This window comes from Salvelinus fontinalis, chromosome 28, assembly GCF_029448725.1.
Source record: "Salvelinus fontinalis isolate EN_2023a chromosome 28, ASM2944872v1, whole genome shotgun sequence".
NCBI lineage: Eukaryota > Metazoa > Chordata > Actinopteri > Salmoniformes > Salmonidae > Salvelinus > Salvelinus fontinalis.
The window spans coordinates 37,310,230-37,330,155 of NC_074692.1; the positions used below are offsets into that span (position 1 = coordinate 37,310,230).

The 19,926-nt window shown below is 39.8% G+C and overlaps 1 protein-coding gene across 5 annotated transcripts in view; it reads left to right on the plus strand.

Moving 5' to 3' along the window:
- The window catches only part of LOC129826673 (calcium-binding protein 7-like), a 51,731-nt gene extending 33,058 nt beyond the window's left edge, over window positions 1-18,673 (plus strand). For 2 of the 5 annotated variants that reach the window (XM_055887648.1, XM_055887650.1), the window contains exons 2-5: window positions 8,697-8,840; window positions 9,174-9,286; window positions 12,097-12,247; window positions 14,484-18,673. In XM_055887648.1, the coding sequence (XP_055743623.1) occupies window positions 8,697-8,840; window positions 9,174-9,286; window positions 12,097-12,247; window positions 14,484-14,614 (539 nt within the window). In that variant the 3' untranslated portion in view covers window positions 14,615-18,673. Of the gene's footprint in view, window positions 1-7,564; window positions 8,097-8,696; window positions 8,841-9,173; window positions 9,287-12,096; window positions 12,248-14,483 lie in introns of those variants that run through there. The other 3 variants (XM_055887649.1, XM_055887651.1, XM_055887652.1) reach the window with 2 other exon arrangements.
- Window positions 18,674-19,926: the final 1,253 nt, after the last annotated feature.

Here is a 19,926-nt window from a genome sequence, read left to right on the forward strand (position 1 = left end):
GATGTGAGGGAGTCGTCCTGGCAGATGGGAGCTTGACTGGAGGAGTACATCACACACATACACACACACTGACACACTCACGCACACACAGGCTCTGACTGACTGGAGAAGTTCTCTGGCTCTGAAGCATGGATAGGAGCCCAGGATTAAAGGAGTGTGTGTGTGTGTGTGTGTGTGTGTGTGTGTGTGTGTGTGTGTGTGTGTGTGTGTGTGTGTGTGTGTGTGTGTGTGTGTGTGTGTGTGTGTGTGTGTGTGTGTGTGTGTGCGTGAATGTGTGTGAGAGTGAATGTGTGTAGAGGAACCCAGGATTCTAGGAGTGGGTATTTCCTCTCCTCACCACTTTACTAAGCTCTCACAAAGCCACTGCAGCTAGTAATGACAGAGTTAATAACTAAACTCAAGGCAACAACTTTACTTTAGGAAATGGATGTCTCAAAGACAATCCATATTTTCTGTGCAGTGGGCTTTTATTCAGGAATGAAGATTGTTCAACAATTTCATTATTTGTTCTCTAAATTTTTTTTGAAGTGTATGGGATTGACCATAAAACTTTGATCAAGGTATTCCATTTGGTGTATTCGGCAGGATGTTTCTTGTTTAGTCCAATCCTGCTACATGTTTTGTTGACTGTGGTCTTTCCGTCCATGTGGGCGCAATCAACAAACCTCCTCCACCATGTTACTGAGAGTGTGACTTAGCATTATCTGAATTGCGAGCCAAAATCACCTTAAATGTAGGATCAATCCAGGTCCACAGAAAATGTTCAGATATGAAGTTTCCTTTGAGTCTCATGTGAATGTTGTTGCTATCCCAAAGTAACTTACTTCAACTGTTTGGTTCCCAACTACTTTGTATATGATCAAATAGTGACTTGTGAGCTGTAACGATACACTGTTTATGGCTTTCTATTTTAGTCCTATTGATTTACAGTAATGTAGGGAAAAGAAGCCTGGAACACCTTTCTCTTGTGAGGCTAAACTTTAAAGGAGTTTCTCCAGATCTCCACTCCATCAAGCTCCTAGGGGACTGTACATAACGGCATGTTTGAAGCACCTTCTTACATCAAAGGAAATGCCACTCGGTACAAATATATTTGTTTATTATGTCTTCAATGGCGGCACACACTCCCAGAGAGAGGAGGCCACTCTGAAGCTCACCGAACCGAGCAGGAACAAATGAAAGAAAAGGGAACAAACACGGGTCAGTTTAAAGAGGGTCAGACAGATACAGAAAAGCTGCGGCACCAAGGAAACAGTATCTGAACGAGGCCAAGAGCATCAATGCTTATTCACTTGATCCGTGTCATTAGGGAGTGCTAATTAAGCAATAATGCCTAAGGGGGTGTGGTATAGGGCCATTATACCACGGCTAAGGGCTGTTCTTATCTATGACGCATCGCTGAGGTCTTAGTCGTGGTATATTGGCCATATACCACAAACCCCCGAGCTGCCTTATTGCTATTATAAACTGGTTACCAACTTAATTAGATCAGTATAAAAAAATGTGTTGTCAGCCAATCAGCATTCAGTGCTTGAACCACCAAGTTCATAATGCATCTTAAATCGTCTCCATGCCCTAAAGGTTGTACTGTAACCTCCATTTTGTCCAGTTTTTGACCATGTGCTGACTATTGCCTCAGGTTGTATTGTGCAGATATACTCTAAACAGCTTTGTAAAAGGTGAACCACTTTAGAGTAGTCTTTGTCTTTTACGGTCCTCTTCATGGTAATATGTGAGTCACAGTTATATTTGAAACTGGTGGAAATGTCCTTATAACTGGTGTGGTTCTTCATGATCGTTTGAACAGGAATCTTTTTATTTCTGTTTCCGATATTAAGGTCCCCCTCATTTAATGGCTGATCATATTCGTATGAGATTCATTAGAGAGCTTGACAGAAGGTCTGTGAGTTGTGTGTCATGTGGCCATAAAACTAAATGACATCGGCAGGATTATGATTTACCAAATTCCACTTGAAGAGTGCATGCTATATTATACATATTCTTATTTTTATTTATTTAGTTTTGATTTTTTTTTACACATACTTATTTATTTATTTCAAATAGGACAATCAACAGTTACATAAATAAAATGTATGTTTTTCACCCCCCCAACCCCAAAACAAAGACAAAAACATAACAAGAACCAACATTAACAACAGATAAACAGAAAAAAATACATCCTCACATTCCCAATAGTCAAAATAAACAAATAATAATATGCAGTCGCAGATAATGCAGGTTATGCTTCAACTATAGCCAATATTCACAACCAAAAAGAGAGAAAATATACAGATTCCAATATACAATTCCAATGCTTCTACAATGTCACCGTTTTACAGAAATTCAAAAACAGATTCCAGTGAACACTTTCTTTTTCACTATATAAGTACATTTTTCAAGAGCTTGACATTAATTATTTTAACCAATGACGAGTGGGAACTGACATACTTCCAGTGGAGAGCATTTGAACGTCTAGCTCGTAATAGACAGAGGTCAACTGTTTTCCTTTCTCTCCTATGTAAAGACAAATTCTCTGACAAAAAAATGTAAGATGCAAAATGTAGGGATTATTGGTATTGGGGTAAAGGTCATCTCAGAGATGTAGCGCAGAACTGAGCTCCCAAACCTTTATATCTCAGCACACTCCCATAAGCAATGATACAAGGTTCCTACTGTAGATGCATGTTACTTTTAAAACACAGGTCTTGGATTTTAGGGTCAAACTAGGGAAGCTTAACAAGGGTGATATACATGTATGTTCTAATTTTCCAATTGTTTTGCAACAATTTCCGGCGAGTGTTTAGTGCCTGTATCTGAGCTCTAGAGCATATCATACCCCAGTCCCCTTCGGAAATGTCTTCTTCCATATCTTGTATCCTCTGAAGTATCTTACTATCAGAGTTGTCTTTTTGAGTAGCTACCATTTTCCCATATAGTAATGTCATGTGACCTCTCCCATAACACATATCAACAGAACATTTCTAAAGTGGTCAAATGAGGTTGTAGGGCAGATTGTTTTGGACTGGAAAAAATAAAGCTTTTCAATTGTAAGTATTTGAAAAAATGCTCTTTAGTTCTTCAAACGACATGAGCCCTTTTTCATTGTATAAGTCCATTACTTTAAAAATACCTTTTCTTTCCCATTCTTTAAACCCCAAGTCATTTTTATCAGGTGTGAAATTGTCTTTGCCCCAAAATTGGTGTACAACTGGATAATACAGGGGATTCACACAATATTGCTGTACTTCGTGCCATATAGATTGTTTTTACCAAAAGGATTAGTAGTGTTCTTCTTAGTTTCTTAAAGGGAGCACAGTACAAATATCCATCCAAAGTTAAGTCTTTCGTGGATAAGATTTCAGTCTGCAGCCAGGGTAAGTATGGTTCCTTGGAAAACCAAAACATTGCAGCCCTCAGTTGTGGAGACCAGTAATGCCACTGTAGGTTTGGAAGTTTTAACCCCCCTCTGTCTTAGGGCAAATAAATAAGAGAAAGTCTAAGCCTTGGTTTTCTGTTGCTCCAGATAAAATGTTAGAATTTTTCTGATCTTTGGAAAAAATTAAGGTGGTGGAGCCAGAGGAATTGATTGAAATAGATAAAGATATTGAGTCAGAATATTCATGTGAATTTTATTTATTCTACCAATAATAGATTAGGCTGTAATGATGTCCATCTGTTGATGGATTTTGTTACACTCGTTACCATGAGTTCATCATTTGTTGAACTCAAGGAGCTAATTTCTGCTGTGATTTTAATACCAAGATATGTAAAACCTTGTTCTGTATTCTTAATGAAATGCTGTAATTTCTTTCTACTCTGCAAGTGGAGTGATCTAGATGAGGATCAAGAGTGCAATTAAAATCCCCTGCCATTAGGACTTTACCAGGAAGGGAGGCTATACTATGAATAGAAAGAAATTCTCAAATAATTTGAGATTATTATCATTAGGAACATATACATTAACCAGATTAATACGTTCGTTCAAAAGAGTTTCCTGTATCAAAATGTATCTACCCAGCTGTATCAGTTATAATATTTTCCATTTGAAATGGAACAGATTTTTTAATTAAAACCATAATACCATGAGAATGAGAGGAGAAACAGGATGCCATCACTTGTGCTTGCAATCTCCTGCATACTTTAATTAGCTCATCCTTCAACAAGTGAGTTTCTTGTAGGAACACAATAGATTAGTAATAAACTGTTTAAGCTTGGATAGTTTATCACCTCCACGGACATTCCACAAAGTAAATTTCAGTTTTGCATTTGAAGTCATATAACTAAAGATATGAACATGGAATAAGCTAGAGTATAAACGCATTTCTAAAATATGTTTAGTAACCACAAGCACTGCATGAGTATTTTGTAGTGAGGAAAATATGTAAAGATCTGTTGAAACAAAAAAACTAAAACTTTCCTAACAGTAAAAAAAACACCTCCGTCTGCAACTGGATACTGGACTTGGTGAGGGTAGGTGAGGTGAGGGTAGGTAGCAACACATCTGCCACACTGATCCTCAAAACTGGAGCCCCTCAGGGGTGCGTGCTCAGTCCCCTCCTGTACTCCCTGTTCACCCACGACTACGTGGCCAGGCACGACTCCAACACCATCATTAAGTTTGCTGATGACACCATAATAGTAGGCCTGATCACCGACAACGACGAGACAGCCTATAGGGAGGAGGTCAGAGACTTGGCCGGGTGGTGCCAGAATAACAACCGATCCCTCAACGTAATCAATACTAAGGAGATGATTGTGGACTACAGGAAAAGGTGGACCGAGCATGCCCCTATTCTCAACGACGGGGCTGTAGTGGAGCAGGTTGAGGGCTTCAAATTCCTTGGTGTCCACATCACCAACAAACTAGAATGGTCCAAACACACCAAGATAGCCATGAAGAGGGCACGACAAAGCCTATTCCCCCTCAGGAAACTGAAAAGATTTGGCATGGGTCCTCAGATTCTCAAAAGTTTCTACAGCTGCAACATCGAGAGCATCCTGACTGGTTGCATCACTGTCTGGTGCGGCAACTGCTCGGCCTCTGACCGCAAGGCACTATAGAGGGTAGTGTGTACGGCCCAGAACATCACTGAGGCTAAGCTGCCTGCCATCCAGGACCTCTACACCAGGCAGTGTCAGAGGAAGGCCCTAAAAATTGTCAAAGACCACATTCAGCCCAGTCATAGACTGTTCTCTCTGCCATGGCAAGCGGTACTGGAGTGCAAAGTCTCGGACCAAAAGGCTTCTCAACAGTTTTTACCCCACAAGCCATAAGACTCCTGAACAGGTAATCAAATGGCTACCCGGACTATTTTCATTGTGTGCCACCCCGACGCCTCTTTTACGCTGCTGCTACTCTCTGTTTATCATCTATGCATAGTCACTTTAACTATACATTCATGTACATACTACCTCAATTAGCCCGACCAACTGGTGCCCCCGCACATTGGCTACCCAGACGATCTGCATTGTGTCCTGCCACCCAACACCCGCCAACCCGTCTTTTACGTTACTGCTACTCTTTCTTTATCGTATATGCATAGTCACTTTAACCAAACCTACATGTACATACACTACCTCAATCAGCCTGTCTAACCAGTGCCTGTATATAGCTTTGCTACTGTTATTGGTTAGAGCCTGTAAGTAAGCATTTCACTGTAAGGTCTACACCTGTTGTATTCGGCGCACGTGACAAATAAACTTTGTTTTGATACCAATTGATCAACTTTTCCATATCCCAAAGATTTCAGGCTGTTCTGGAGGCAAAGGTGGGTGTACCTAATAAACTGGCCACTACGTGTATATTGTCATTAGTTGTTATAATGTAGCTCTCTTATAGTTCATAGCCCATTGTAAGAGATATAGACCTTCTAAAACGGTGCTGGCACCTTCTCTAAGAGTCTCGCCCCTCCTGAGAGGCAGCGTTTGAGCTTTTCAGTGGAATAGGGCTCTGCTCAGCTGAAGAGCTGTTTATACAGCAAACACCAGAAAAATATGGAGTGAGGGACCTCAGGTGGATTTGGAGGTGTTGTTAATAGGATCTGAAGCAGCTGGGGTGGCCATGAGGTGGGGAAATGTCATTCTGCTCCACCTTGTAAATTGTGTGTCACATTGTAATCCATGATAGTCAAGTGCCCCTGTCCCTGAAGCAGATGGGCATCCATTCCGTTCTGCACCTTGAAAATAATACTACACTATTTCCTAAAGCATTGGCATCACCTCATGTTTACACAACACATTCTGTCTTCATTCATCCGTCTCACATTTTGGTTTTCTTTCTTGCCCAAAATATTTGTCAAAATGAGTCAGGGGTTTATTTTTGCCACGGACATGCCCACATATCCCTATTCTGACACCCCACTACATCAATGCAACAGCAAATGTTATTTACTACACCGCATGTCACTAACAATAAGCTACAGAGTGAATGAAGTACATTTTATTATGATAATTCATTATACTTAGTGATAGGTACATCTACTCATTCCTGCTTTCTCTAATCACTTGAATGAATATATACAATTGTCCCTAATGTATTCAATTATAGATTTATTCAATGTCATTCAAATTCAAACGGGGGTCCATATCTTTTTTTTTTTTACATAGGCATGATTGCAGTCACCTATTTTCCACTTGCAAATGTTATCTAGAATGTAATCTCACAGAGCTACATTGCATTTCCATAAGGCTTACACTGACTTAACACATCTAATATCGTACAGAATTATGTTAACAATGTGTTTTGTGATTCTTGGCTACTGCAAAAGCAATCACAGTAGATACCGGAGCAGATTCATCCCAGATCTACCCATCATCAAGTGTATGTAGGGAAGATTGTTCATCATCACCTGAACCAGTTTCCTGTATGCTAGATCTTTTACAATCAGTAATTGACTGGCCGACGGTCTACAACGCATATGAATGATGGGATTTGGTCACTCGTAAGGAAAGGGGCTTTTGAGCTGTGGGGGAAGTATTTTAAGGACGGACCTGGTCAGTATGCTCAGATAGGAAGAGGCAAAATGAGAGGGCTCACTCTTGCCAAAATCTGTCCAGAATAAGCCCAATCCGTTTCTATGGGCTTAGTATGCAGACCTAAGCTTTTCGCCTGCCTTGCTGCCTTTGGGGCAACGACTCCCATTGTTAGGGCGGAGACATGAATATCTCTTCATTATACAGATCTCTGGTATGCTTTAGATTAGTTTAAATTTAAATAACTATTGGAAAAGCCAACATTTCCTCTTCTTAGGTTTCTGTCATACATTTTTGTCCTGAAGTGACCTTTTACATACAGTAACCTAGTTCATTTTTTAACGAATGCATTTTGGTCTGTCAAAATGGCCACAGTGGCTCTCTTAAACCTTCTTTAGGGTAGGGGGCAGCATTCGGAATTTTGGATGAAATGCATGCCCAAATTAAACTGCCTGCTTCTCGGGCCCAGAAGATATGATATGCATATAACTGGTAGATTTTGATAGAAAGCATTCTAAAGTTTCCAAAACTGTTAAAATAGTGTCTGAGTATAACAGAACTGATTTGGTAGGCGAAAACCTGAGAAAAATCCATTCAGAAAGTAGTTATTTTTTTGGTTTTGTAGTTTTCTATTCAATGCCATTACAGTATCCATTGACTTAGGACTCAAATTGCAGTTTCTATGCCTTCCACTAGATGTCAACAGTCTTTAGAAATTGTTTCAGGCTTGTATTCTGAAAAATGAGGAAGTAAGAGCAGTCGGAATGAGTGGACCCTAAAGTGTCACAGAGCTTTTTCATGCGCGAGACGGAAAGAGTGCGTTTCTTGTTTACCTTTTAAATTGACAACGTTATTGTCCGGTTGAAATATTATTGATTATTTAGGCTAAAAACAACCTGAGGATTGAATATAAACATTGTTTGACATGTTTCTATGAACTTTACGGATACAATTTAGATTTTTTTTGTCTCCCTGTTTTGACTGCATTTGAGCCTGTGGATTACTGAAGAAAACGCGCAAACAAAACGGAGGTTTTAGGATATAAAGAGACTTTATCAAACAAAAGGAACATTTATTGAGTAAATGAATGTCTGCTGAGTACAACCATATGAAGATCATCAAAGGTAAGGGATTAATTTTATCTCTATTTCTGACTTGTGTAACTGTTCTACTTGGCTGGTTACTGTTTGTAATGATTTGTCTAGTGGGCTATGTTCTCAAATAATCGTAAGGTATGCTTTCGCCCGTAAAGCATTTTTTAAATCTGACACCGTGGTTGGATTCACAAGAAGTTAATCTTTAAAACTATGTAAAATATGTTTTGTTTTCAGAATTTTCATAATGAGTATTTCTGTATTTGAATTTGGCGCCCAGTAGTTTCACTGGCTGTTGAAGAGGTGGGACGCTAACGTCTCACGTACCCAAGAGAGGTTTTAAGATCCAATCTATACACTGTGAAAGTGAATGCGCCATTTGTACACCTCACATCACTTTATCCCTTGGAGACCTATGATCGCTATTGGAGAAAAAAACTATAATTCATTTAAAAGTTCTGTTTTTTTCATCGTCTTTAGTGCATCCGCTACATTCGTTGGTGGAGATTGACCAGTCACTTGTGTAGCATATTTAAAACCTTATTTTTGGAATTTAAGTTATTTAGTGCTTAGGCACACGACACAGGTAGGCTGATTCTATAACACTTCTCTGTGTTGTCTTCTTCACAGAGATCCGCGAGGCGTTCAAGGTATTTGACCGTGATGGGAATGGCTTCATCTCGAAGCAAGAGCTGGGCATGGCCATGAGGTCTCTGGGGTACATGCCCAATGAGGTGGAGCTGGAGGTCATCATACAGAGACTGGACATGGACGGTGAGATAGACACACGCACACACACAAAGACACACGCATACGCGCACACAGACACACAGACACACAGACACACAGACACACAGACACACAGACACACAGACACACACACACACACACACACACACACACACACACACACACACACACACACAGATGTAACCACGTACATGGACACACACACAGGCATGCACACAGACATGCACACATTCACGCATTTACGACACAGACGGGCGCTCACACCCACCAACCTGAACACACCCACACACGCACACACACACACACACACACACACACTAGCATACCAGGTGTCATCAAAATTCCTGTCATCAACAGGTGATGGTCAGGTGGATTTCGAAGAGTTTGTCACTCTCCTCGGACCCAAGCTGACAGCAGCCGGAATGCCAGACAAGTTCCATGGAACAGACTTTGACTCTGTGTTCTGGAAGGTAAGTAATCATAAACCGCTTCCTTCCTGCTTATTACAACTGAAAAGCTACAAAAGCTTCTGGGTGATTAGGATGTTATGCTATACTGTAACTGTCATCTATTGCACCATTTATCTATCGCTGTAACGGCTTTCCTCCTCCTCTTCATCCAAAGAGGAGGAGCAGGGATTCGACCAAAACGCAGCGTTTTGAAATGACATGATTTTAATGAACAAGATGAAAAAACACGAAACGAAATACACTTGAATAATTAACAAAATAACAAAACGGAGTAGACAGACCTGGACATGGAACTTACATAAATACACGAAGAACTCACGAACAGGAACAAACTACATAAACCGAGACAGTCCCGTGTGGCGCGACAAACACTGACACAGGAGACAACCACCCACAACAAACAGTGTGAAAACACCTACCTTAATATGACTCTCAATCAGAGGAAATGAAAACCACCTGCCTCTAATTGAGAGCCATATCAGGTCACCCTTTAAACCAACATAGAAACAGAAAACATAGACTGCCCACCCAAACTCACGTCCTGACCAACTAACACATACAAAAACTAACAGAAAACAGGTCAGGAACGTGACAATCGCATGGAGACTTTGTGACTTGAAAGGAAAACAAATGTAATTCCCAGATTCAGTGGAGGGTTGATAAGGCAGTGACCCCTCGTGAGTAATGATGCTTTTGTTTGGTTAGCTTTTGGAAACGTTAGCTTGCGCATACAACTTTCCCCCGACATCACACTTATATATTGTCATTTTTGATTTACCTGATATAGTCGGATGGCTAGCATTCGATGTCTGCGGAGGTGTTGTCTTCTAGCCAATCATAATTGACTGTAACTGACTGTAACTGATAACTGAAAACACAACTGTGGGACAAACGAGTGGCACATTTCCGGGCAAGAGCAGGCCATTTAAAATCCATTAATTCTTCCCTCACCCCTTGCCCTGCGAGTGTCAACTCGTCAGACATCGTGATACGTCATCAGAAGTGTCCACTTAATTTGAGGGCTGAGCGGAGAGTGTGTGACTTTTATGTGTTTGGAATGCAACCTCAGTATTTACTTAGTACTTAGTATTCTTAGTAAAGTTCATCTGTCAGAACTGTGTCCTTCCTTCCTGACTTTCAACAACCACCCCCACCCATTTTATACACTAGTCTTACGATCGAATGAAGTAAAATCAATTTAGATTAAATCAGGTTTTTACTGTGTGACAGTTTCTCCGATAATTACCCTCCATATTGACAGTAGTAGGAGTTAACAAGTATTTAGAGACTGATTCAGTCAGACTTGTGTTTGCAATATCTATGCAGTGTCTTTGTATACAATCCAGATTCTAGAACAAACTCATATCTTATTGTGTGTGCCCCTCCCTCCCTAAAAAGAAATACATCTAAAATTTACATTTTCACATGTGAAATAGCTGTTTTCACATGCTGAGCTAAAATTTCACTTGACACCATATTTTCACATGTAATACATTTTTTATTCACATGTTAACACCAACTTTTCACATGTGATAACAAAAACATGTCTTCACCTAACGTGAATTGCAGTTGCACATGTGAAATGTGTGCTTGGCCTTATTAAAATCGGTTATGCAGTTTCACGTGACAAACGTTCTTAAGTGAAAATTGCATATTGACTTGTGAAAACAATCACATGTAAAAACAATCACATGTAAAAATCTAATTTGCAGTGTCACATGTACAAAAACTCCACTTGAAAAACAATAACATGTGTAAATCAAACTTCAGTTTCACATGCTAAGAAAACTGGGTGCCCTTATTTATACTGTTTACAATGTTAAAATTAACTGATTTAATCTGAAATTAATTTTCTGTAATTCTTGTGCACACATTTTTTATTGCTTTCAAAATACACTGAAAACATCCAACATACATAATATTTACAGCCAAAAACAACTATGCAATGTCAAAAGAAGTTGACACTGAGGTTAAAGAAAGTTTTGCTAACCATTACTTTGAACAAAATCAAGATGTAAATATTTTTGTAATGCTTTTTGCATAAATAATCTTAAATTACAGCTCAATTTGAGCAAATTCCAAATTTGCGATTAATCATAATTAATCACAGAAAAACCTGCAGTAAATTCAAGTACATTTGATACCCATAGTTAAAATGTACATTAAAATATGAAGATACACATGTGAAAATGTAGAGGGCATGAGTCGGTCATGGTTGCTCATGGTGACGTGATGAGGTAGTCTCGCCTGCGACTTCAAAATTAGTTTTGGCCCTCTTGGTCTAATGGTCAAGACGTTGGCTTCTCCCATGGGCTCTAATCCCGCCTGCTACAAAAGCACACATATGAAACTCATGATGTGAAATGTTGGGAGACCACACATGTCTGAGTAATATGAGAAATCCATGTGAATCTTCACACTTGTCCAAAAAAAAAGTATGTTTTTCCCACGTGACAAGTGATTTGTTCACATGTGAAAGATTAATGTGAAACATCACAGGTGCCTGAAAACCACAACTGACTTGAAAATGTCACGTTTTTTTATTTGAAGGGGAGGTCTATGGCAGTGTACTGTATGCTCAAAAGAATTGAATCCCTAAGTCCAGACAGTCATACAGTATGCCACATGCATCAATGGGCAGTGTTGTGTTGTTATCTCTGGCTAAAATCTCCAGGATCACTTAGCTTACCATCCCCAAATACAAAACATTGTATAAACTAAAATCGGCCATAGAGCAGTAGCTCATTGTAGTGACATCAGTTCCTGTGTGTGTGCATGTGGTGTGTGTGTGTGTGTGTGTGTGTGTCCAGACTGACATGCAGAAGCTGACGGTAGAGGAGCTGAAGAGGCTGCTGTACGATACATTCTCCGACCACCTTACCATGAAGGATATCGAGAACATCATCATGACCGAGGAGAGCCACATAGCGAACCCAGGGGCCTGCCAGGTGGATATAGACAGTAAGGAACCTTATAGTACACACTTTATAGTATACATGTTATAGTACACACTTTGTAGTACACACTGTATAGTACACACTTTGTAGTACACACTTTGTTGTACTACACCTTGTAGTACACACTTTGCAGTAGAGACTTTAACGTGTCTCAGGTTAATATGGACAGGTGTAAAATTGTTGAAATTGTTGCATGTTGCATTTATATTTTTGTTCAGTGGATTAACTGAGAGGGAGTAAAAGGTGAGAGATATGCAGAGTGGAAGTGGTGGAAAAATGCGTAGCCCGGAGTTGGCTGCATTGCCTATACAGTGGCTTGCCAAAGTATTCACCCCCCTTGGCATTTTTTCCTATTTTGTTTCCATTACAACCTAGAAAAATTGATTTGTATCATTTGATTTACACAACATGCCTACCACTTTAAAGATGCAAAATATTTTTTCTTGTGAACCAACAAGAAATATGACAAAAAAACTGAAAACTTGGGCGTACATAACTATTCACACCCCCCAAAGTCAATACTTTGTAGAGCCACCTTTTGCAGCAATTACAGCTGCAAGTCTCTTGGGGTTTGTCTCTATAAGCTTGGAACATCTTGCCACTGGGATTTTTGCCCATTCTTCAAGGCAAAACTGTTCCAGCTCCTTCAAGTTGGATGGGTTCCGCTCTTATACAGCAATCTTAAAGTCATACCACAAATTCTCAATTGGATTCAGGTCTGAGCTTTGACTAGGTCATTCCAAGACATTTAAATGTTTACTCTTAAACCACTCAAGTAATGCTTTAGCAGCTTAGGTTCATTGTACTGCTGGAAGGTGAACCTCTGTCCAAGTCTAAAATCTCTGGAAGACAAACAGGTTTCCCTTAAGAATTACCCTGTATTTAGTGCCATCCATGATTCCTTCAATTCTGACCAGTTTCCCAGTCCCTGCCGATGAAAAACATCCCCACAGCATGATGCTGCCACAACCATGCTTCACTGTGGGGATGGTGTTCTCAGGGTAATGAGAGGTGTTGGGTTTGCGCCAGACATCGTTTTCCTTGATAGCTAAAAACCTCAATTTTAGTCTCATCTGACCAGAGTACCTTCTTCCATATGTTTGGGGAGTCTCCCACATGCCTTTTGGCAAACATCAAATGTGATTGCTTATTTCTTTCTACAAGCAATGGCTTTTTTTCTGGCCACTCTTCCATAAAGCCCATAAACTCTGTGGAGTGTAGGGCTTAAAGTGGTCCTATGGACAGATACTCCAATCTCCGCTGTGGAGCTTTGCAGATTTGCAGCTCCTTCAGGGTTATCTTTGGTCTCTTTGTTGCCTCTCTGATTAATGCCCTCCTTGCCTGGTCTGTGAGTTTTGGTGGTCGGCCCTCTCTTGGCAGGTCTGTTGTGGTGCCATATTCTTTCCATTTTTTAATCATGGATTTAATGGTGCTCTGTGGGATGTTCAAAGTTTCAGATTTTTTTTATAACCCAACCCTGATCTGTACTTCTCCACAACTTTGTCCCTGACCTGTTTGGAGAGCTCCTTGGTCTTCATGGTGCCACTTGCTTGGTGGTGTTGCAGACTCTGGGGCCTTTCAGAACAGGTGTATATATGCATAGATCATGTGACAGATCATGTGAGACTTAGATGGCACACAGGTGGACTTCATTTAACTAATTATATGACTTCTTGAAGGTAATTGGTTGTACCAGATCTTATTTAGGGGCTTCATAGCAAAGGGGGTGAATACATATGCATGCACCACTTTTTCATATTTTTTTATTTTTATGTAATTATTTTCACCAATTTGGACTATTTAGTGTATGTCCGTTGCATGAAATCCAAATAAAAATATTTTTAAATTACAGGTTGTAATGCAACAAAATAGGAAAAATGCCAAGGTTGATGAAAACTTTTGCAAGGCACTGTACACCAAACTCCTGAACATACTCTACTTTATCATGCTTCTCAGGTGCCAATGCATTGGTTAACTTGTTTGGAGCTAACTGAAATCTAGGTAATTATGTATCGTACACACTGGTGTAAAAACACATCTCCAAGCAGTATTCATCCGTAATAATTGTGTTCACATACATGTACATTTGGAGATGAGATTACAATGTAATTTGCCTTCGGTATCAGATATGTGCAGAGCATCAAAAGAGATTTTATTCAAAAGACTCACAGGTGCATGTCTCTCCTTCTTCATAATCTCTCACTTTCCCCCTTCTCCTCTTGTCTCCTTTCCCTGTCAAGCAGCTAGTCCAACGCAGCAAGTCAAGCAGACGTGTGTACGCAAGAGCCTGATATGTGCTTTTGCCATCGCTTTCATCATCAGCGTCATGCTTATCGCAGCCAATCAGGTGCTTCGGAGCGGCATGAAGTAGACGGGGGCGTTCATGGCCTCCTAGCCCTCTGAAAGAGACTGCTGTAAGACACCTGGACAAATGACTGAGAAAAAACAGCTCAACAACAACAGACAATTAATCCACCATCTAAATAAACTGACAGAAAGGCATGGCTCTCATCCAAATGACTTCATGGGCATATTTCCCAACATGCTCCTTTATATCCTTTCTGAATGGAACCCATTGAGACCCTTAACTATGGTGGCCTGGAGGGTTGACCATCATCTGTGCATGAAGTGCATGGATTTAACCAGTCGTCTCTTGAAACATTTGTAGAGGTTATTATCAGTGTATATCCATATGACTGTGTAACAAACAGAGGTGTGTCATTATTAACTTATGGTGAACCAACTGTGACCAACTTTGCTAATAGGGTCGCGGGTCAAGGGGTCAGTGGCGGGAATGAACAATGGGTTTTACATCTGTACTGTGTATCAAACAACAACAAACAAACAACAACAAACAAGTTAATATTTCATAATAAATGTATATTTCACAGTTCTGCATGATCAAAAGGGCTGTTTAGTGGACTACATGATCATATTGTAAAAGTAGTTTTTGGACAACTGTTCTTATTGACATACTGTGGACTATTAGCTTCACTGAGCACCCCATAACGATCACAACATATCTCACAGCCATAACGATCACAACATATCTCACAGCCATAACGATCACAACATATCTCACAGCCATAACGATCACAATATATCTCACTGCCATAAGGATCATAACATATGTCACTGCCATAAGGATCCCAACATATCTCACTGCCATTGAAAAACCAACAACTCAGACGTGATGGGTGTTGTATTAGCATATCACTGAGAAATCATACAGTATTTGCTTGATATGTGACATATATGCATAATAACATTATAATAGAGATGTCTGCTCTGTACACGGGGAATATGATGAATGTGATGGAATGTATACACTGCTATATTAGGCAATATATCACGAGTATACATCTCACATGTGATATCGCCGGCTAGACATGTTCAATATAGACCTTTAGGCTCATCCATGAGGAAGCTCTGCTCTGGAGAATTGAAGCAGGAGCAATAACCTTCAATCCACTTCCATGCCTTGGTAGCTCCTTGTTGTCCTTGGGATGCAAGACTCTTGCTATGGCGACTTTGAACATACCATAGCAATATATTCTAGCTTGTTTGTTTTTTTTAATTAAAAAGTAATGACAGTCACACTAGATAAAAGAACCAGGAAGCACTTTCATCTTAAAGACACTTCTGAAACCAGGTTTCTATCCTATGTCTCATTCTGGGACACAGACTTGCTATACTGATCATCAAATGGCCTGTGAAGCCCTGCAATAAAGCACTAATCCAACTCTGGGCAATATTTCCACCATTGCTGTTCCAGCGCTCTTTAGAGTGTTGTGCATGATTGCCAGTGACATCTTGGAATACTGATAATCTCTATACATCTATATAATACACATTTTGACCAAAGCTATGAAAGTCAACCATTGTGTGGAGTAAATGGCTCTCAGAATGGAGGAGAGAGAACAGTAAAACAAGTCAATGGAAAAGCACACCATTTTTTAATGTAGTTGCCAAATGAAAGGGACACTTGAATAGCTCATCAATATGTATTGTTGTTGGAATACTAAAATAGTCATGATGTCTTCTATTAGATTTGTTGTAAAGAAACTAATAGGACAAGTATAATACAATGCACTGGAGAGATGAAAAAAAAAAGAACTAAAAGATAAATGCCCTTCACTAAAATACTGACATCTGTTTTGGAGGCGGAGGACTTTTTGTAATGTAACGGAAGGTACCCTAGTGGTTAGAGCGTTGGGCCAGTAATCGAAAGGTTGATAGATCAAACCAGGCAGTTAACCCACTGTTCCTAGGCCGTCATTTTAAATAAGAATTTGTTCTTATCTGACTTTCCTAGTTAAATAAAACCTACTGTATTGGACTATTAGGTTTTACACGATTGAGCACACCAATATTTTGGTGGTACAATTCAGCAACCGGGTGATGGAATTATGATTACTGTCCTGTCTAAAAACAGTCAAGACAGATAACAATTATCTCATTTTGCTGAGCGTTTTGTTAAAAGCAGCAAGGTCGCAGTAAGGTTGCAGCAAGGTCACAGAGGACGTAATACAATTGCACATTGTCAATTCACCGTACTGTAAACAGATAGCTTTGTTTTCATTTTGCACTTTATAATATGGTGTAGATGTGCACAACGATAATACACCGCCATTATGATTGTGTTCAATTTCAAAACATACTGTACATACGTCTTGAATGGTTACAGTATTGTATATACATTTTCCTTACATCTTCAGAAAAGATGGGAGTAGATGATAGATAACTGATATATGAACCCACTTCATCTGTTGTTGGTACATTTTGTATCAGCTTGGGTGACACTAATATGTCAGCTTGGGTGACACTAACATGCCAGCTTGGGTGACACTAATATGTCAGCTTGGGTGACACTAATATGTCAGCTTGGGTGATACTAATATGTCAGCTTGGGTGACACTAAAATGTCAGCTTGGGTGACACTAATATGTCAGCTTGGGTGACACTAATATGTCAGCTTGGGTGACACCAAAATGTCAGCTTGGGTGACACTAATATGTGAGCTTGGGTGACACTAATATGTGAGCTTGGGTGACACTAATATGTCAGCTTGGGTGATACTAATATGTCAGCTTGGGTGATACTAATATGTCAGTTTGGGTGACACTAATATGTCAGCTTGGGTGACACTAAAATGTCAGCTTGGGTGACACTAATATGTCAGCTTGGGTGATACTAATATGTTAGCTTGGGTGACACTAAAATGTCAGCTTGGGTGACACTAATATGTCAGCTTGGGTGGCACTAATATGTCGGCTTGGGTGACACTAATATGTCAGCTTGGGTGACACTAATATGTCAGCTTGGGTGACACTAATATGTCAGCTTTGGTGATACTAATATGTCAGCTTGGGTGATACTAATATGTCAGTTTGGGTGACACACAAAACATCAGCTTGGGTGACACTAATATGTCAGCTTGGGTGATACTAATATGTCAGTTTGGGCGACACTAATATGTCAGCTTGGGTGATACTAATATGTCAGCTAGGGTGATACTAATATGTCAGCTTGGGTGACACTAATATGTCAGTTTGGGTGACACTAATATGTCAGCTTGGGTGATACTAATATGTCAGTTTGGGTGACACTAAAACGTCAGCTTGGGTGACACTAATATGTCAGCTTGGGTGATACTAATATGTCAGTCTGGGCGACACTAATATGTCTGCTTGGGTGATACTAATATGTCAGCTAGGGTGATACTAATATGTCAGCTTGGGTGACACTAATATGTCAGTTTGGGCGACACTAAAATGTCAGCTTGGGTGACACTAATATGTCAGCTTGGGTGATACTAATATGTCAGTTTTGGTGAAACTAATATGTCAGCTTGGGTGATACTAATATGTCAGCTTGGGTGACACTAATATGTCAGCTAGGGTGATACTAATATGTCAGCTTGGGTGACACTAATATGTCAGCTTGGGTGACACTAATATGTCAGCTTGGGTGATACTAATATGTCAGCTTGGGTGATACTAATATGTCAGCTTGGCTGACACTTGGCTACAATGGTTAAATATCATTACTTTTGGCATATTCTAATGAGATCATTTTGCCGTTTGAAACAGAGGGTGTTGAGAATGTTGTTCCATGATCTAATACTTTGCCTTATACTCTGAGACATGAAACACTCCAAGACATGTTTATTATCAAAGCAAAGCTATACAAAAATATAAAGACCAATCAAATATTTATTTTCTTTTTACAGATGAAACAAAACATATTGTATTGAAAATGTTGATAGTTTACTGAATGTTAAAGTTCTATTAATTGTACTTTGATACTTTATGTCTCAAAAACGATGTTATATTATCCACCCGCTGTGACATATGTTCATTGATCACACCATATGTACCTGTCTGTCTGTGGAATGGTATTTCACATAAATAAAAGTATATTGGCGCAATGCATTGACGTGTGAAATCCTTTCGATTCATCAAATCTAAAATCCCAGTTTCAACGTTACGTTGACAACTTTGTGGACTGTCTCTATGGACTGTATCACAATACTGTTTGATATGATTTCAGATTGTAACATTATAAACTGATGGGCTTTCTTGGGTTCAGTGGATTTATAGATTGCTATTCCATCTCACGTCGCATCTTGGTTTCTCAGAGTCACTGAGTCCAAGCTATGCAATCTGTCACATGGTTTAAAACCGTAGGTAGCGTCTCCCTTTGAAGATGCTTACAAGGCAGAATAACTAGCGGGCACACTAACACAGTTGATATGATAGTCAGCCCATGCTATCCTATGATGTACAGTATGTTTGGATCCCAACTGGGTATGATGTTAACTTCCTGTAGCCATGGATCCTCCACTGAGATGTTTGGGATTCTAGCCCAGTATCATCACCAATCCTTCGGGCTTCGTATCACCTTCATCCACCCCTTTGAACAGTCTGAAGGAAATCAGGCTGCTGAAAAACTACCCTCCAACAACACACACTTGGGAGATGTTAATTTACACTATGTGGTATTTGCTTGGCTCTTGATACAATGTGTGGAAATGTTAAAAGACATGACATGTTTTATTGTAACTCATGCATCCAGTCATTTTGATGTCGTTTGCCATTTGGGAGAGGGGAGTGACATGTCTGAAGATAGTTTGCTGCATAGTTAAAGCATAGGTATGCAGGCTCGGCCTCAGGTGTTTTTTTGTGTTGATTTATTAGGATCCCCATAGCAACGCCAATGGTGACTGCTAGCGTTACTGGGGTCTGACACATAATGAAAAAGACTGTAACGGCTGTTGGAAGGAGTGGACCAAGGTGCAGCGTGGTACGTGTCCATAATTTATTTAATGAACACTGAAATAACAAAAATAACAAAGAAACGACCTGTTCTGGCTGGTGCAGACACACAACAGAAAACAACTACCCACAAACACAGGTGGGAACAGGCTACCTAAGTATGGTTCTCAATCAGAGACAACAATAGACAGCTGCCTCTGATTGAGAACTATACCCGGCCAAACACATAGAAAAGGACAACATAGAACAAAACTCATGCCCTGACCAAACCAAAATAGAGACATAAAAAAGGAACTAAGGTCAGGGCGTGACAAAGACATTACAGACAAAATACTTTACAATTGACATACATTTAAAACATTAACATGTAGTGTGTGTGTGTGCATCTATCAGTTCCACGTACATG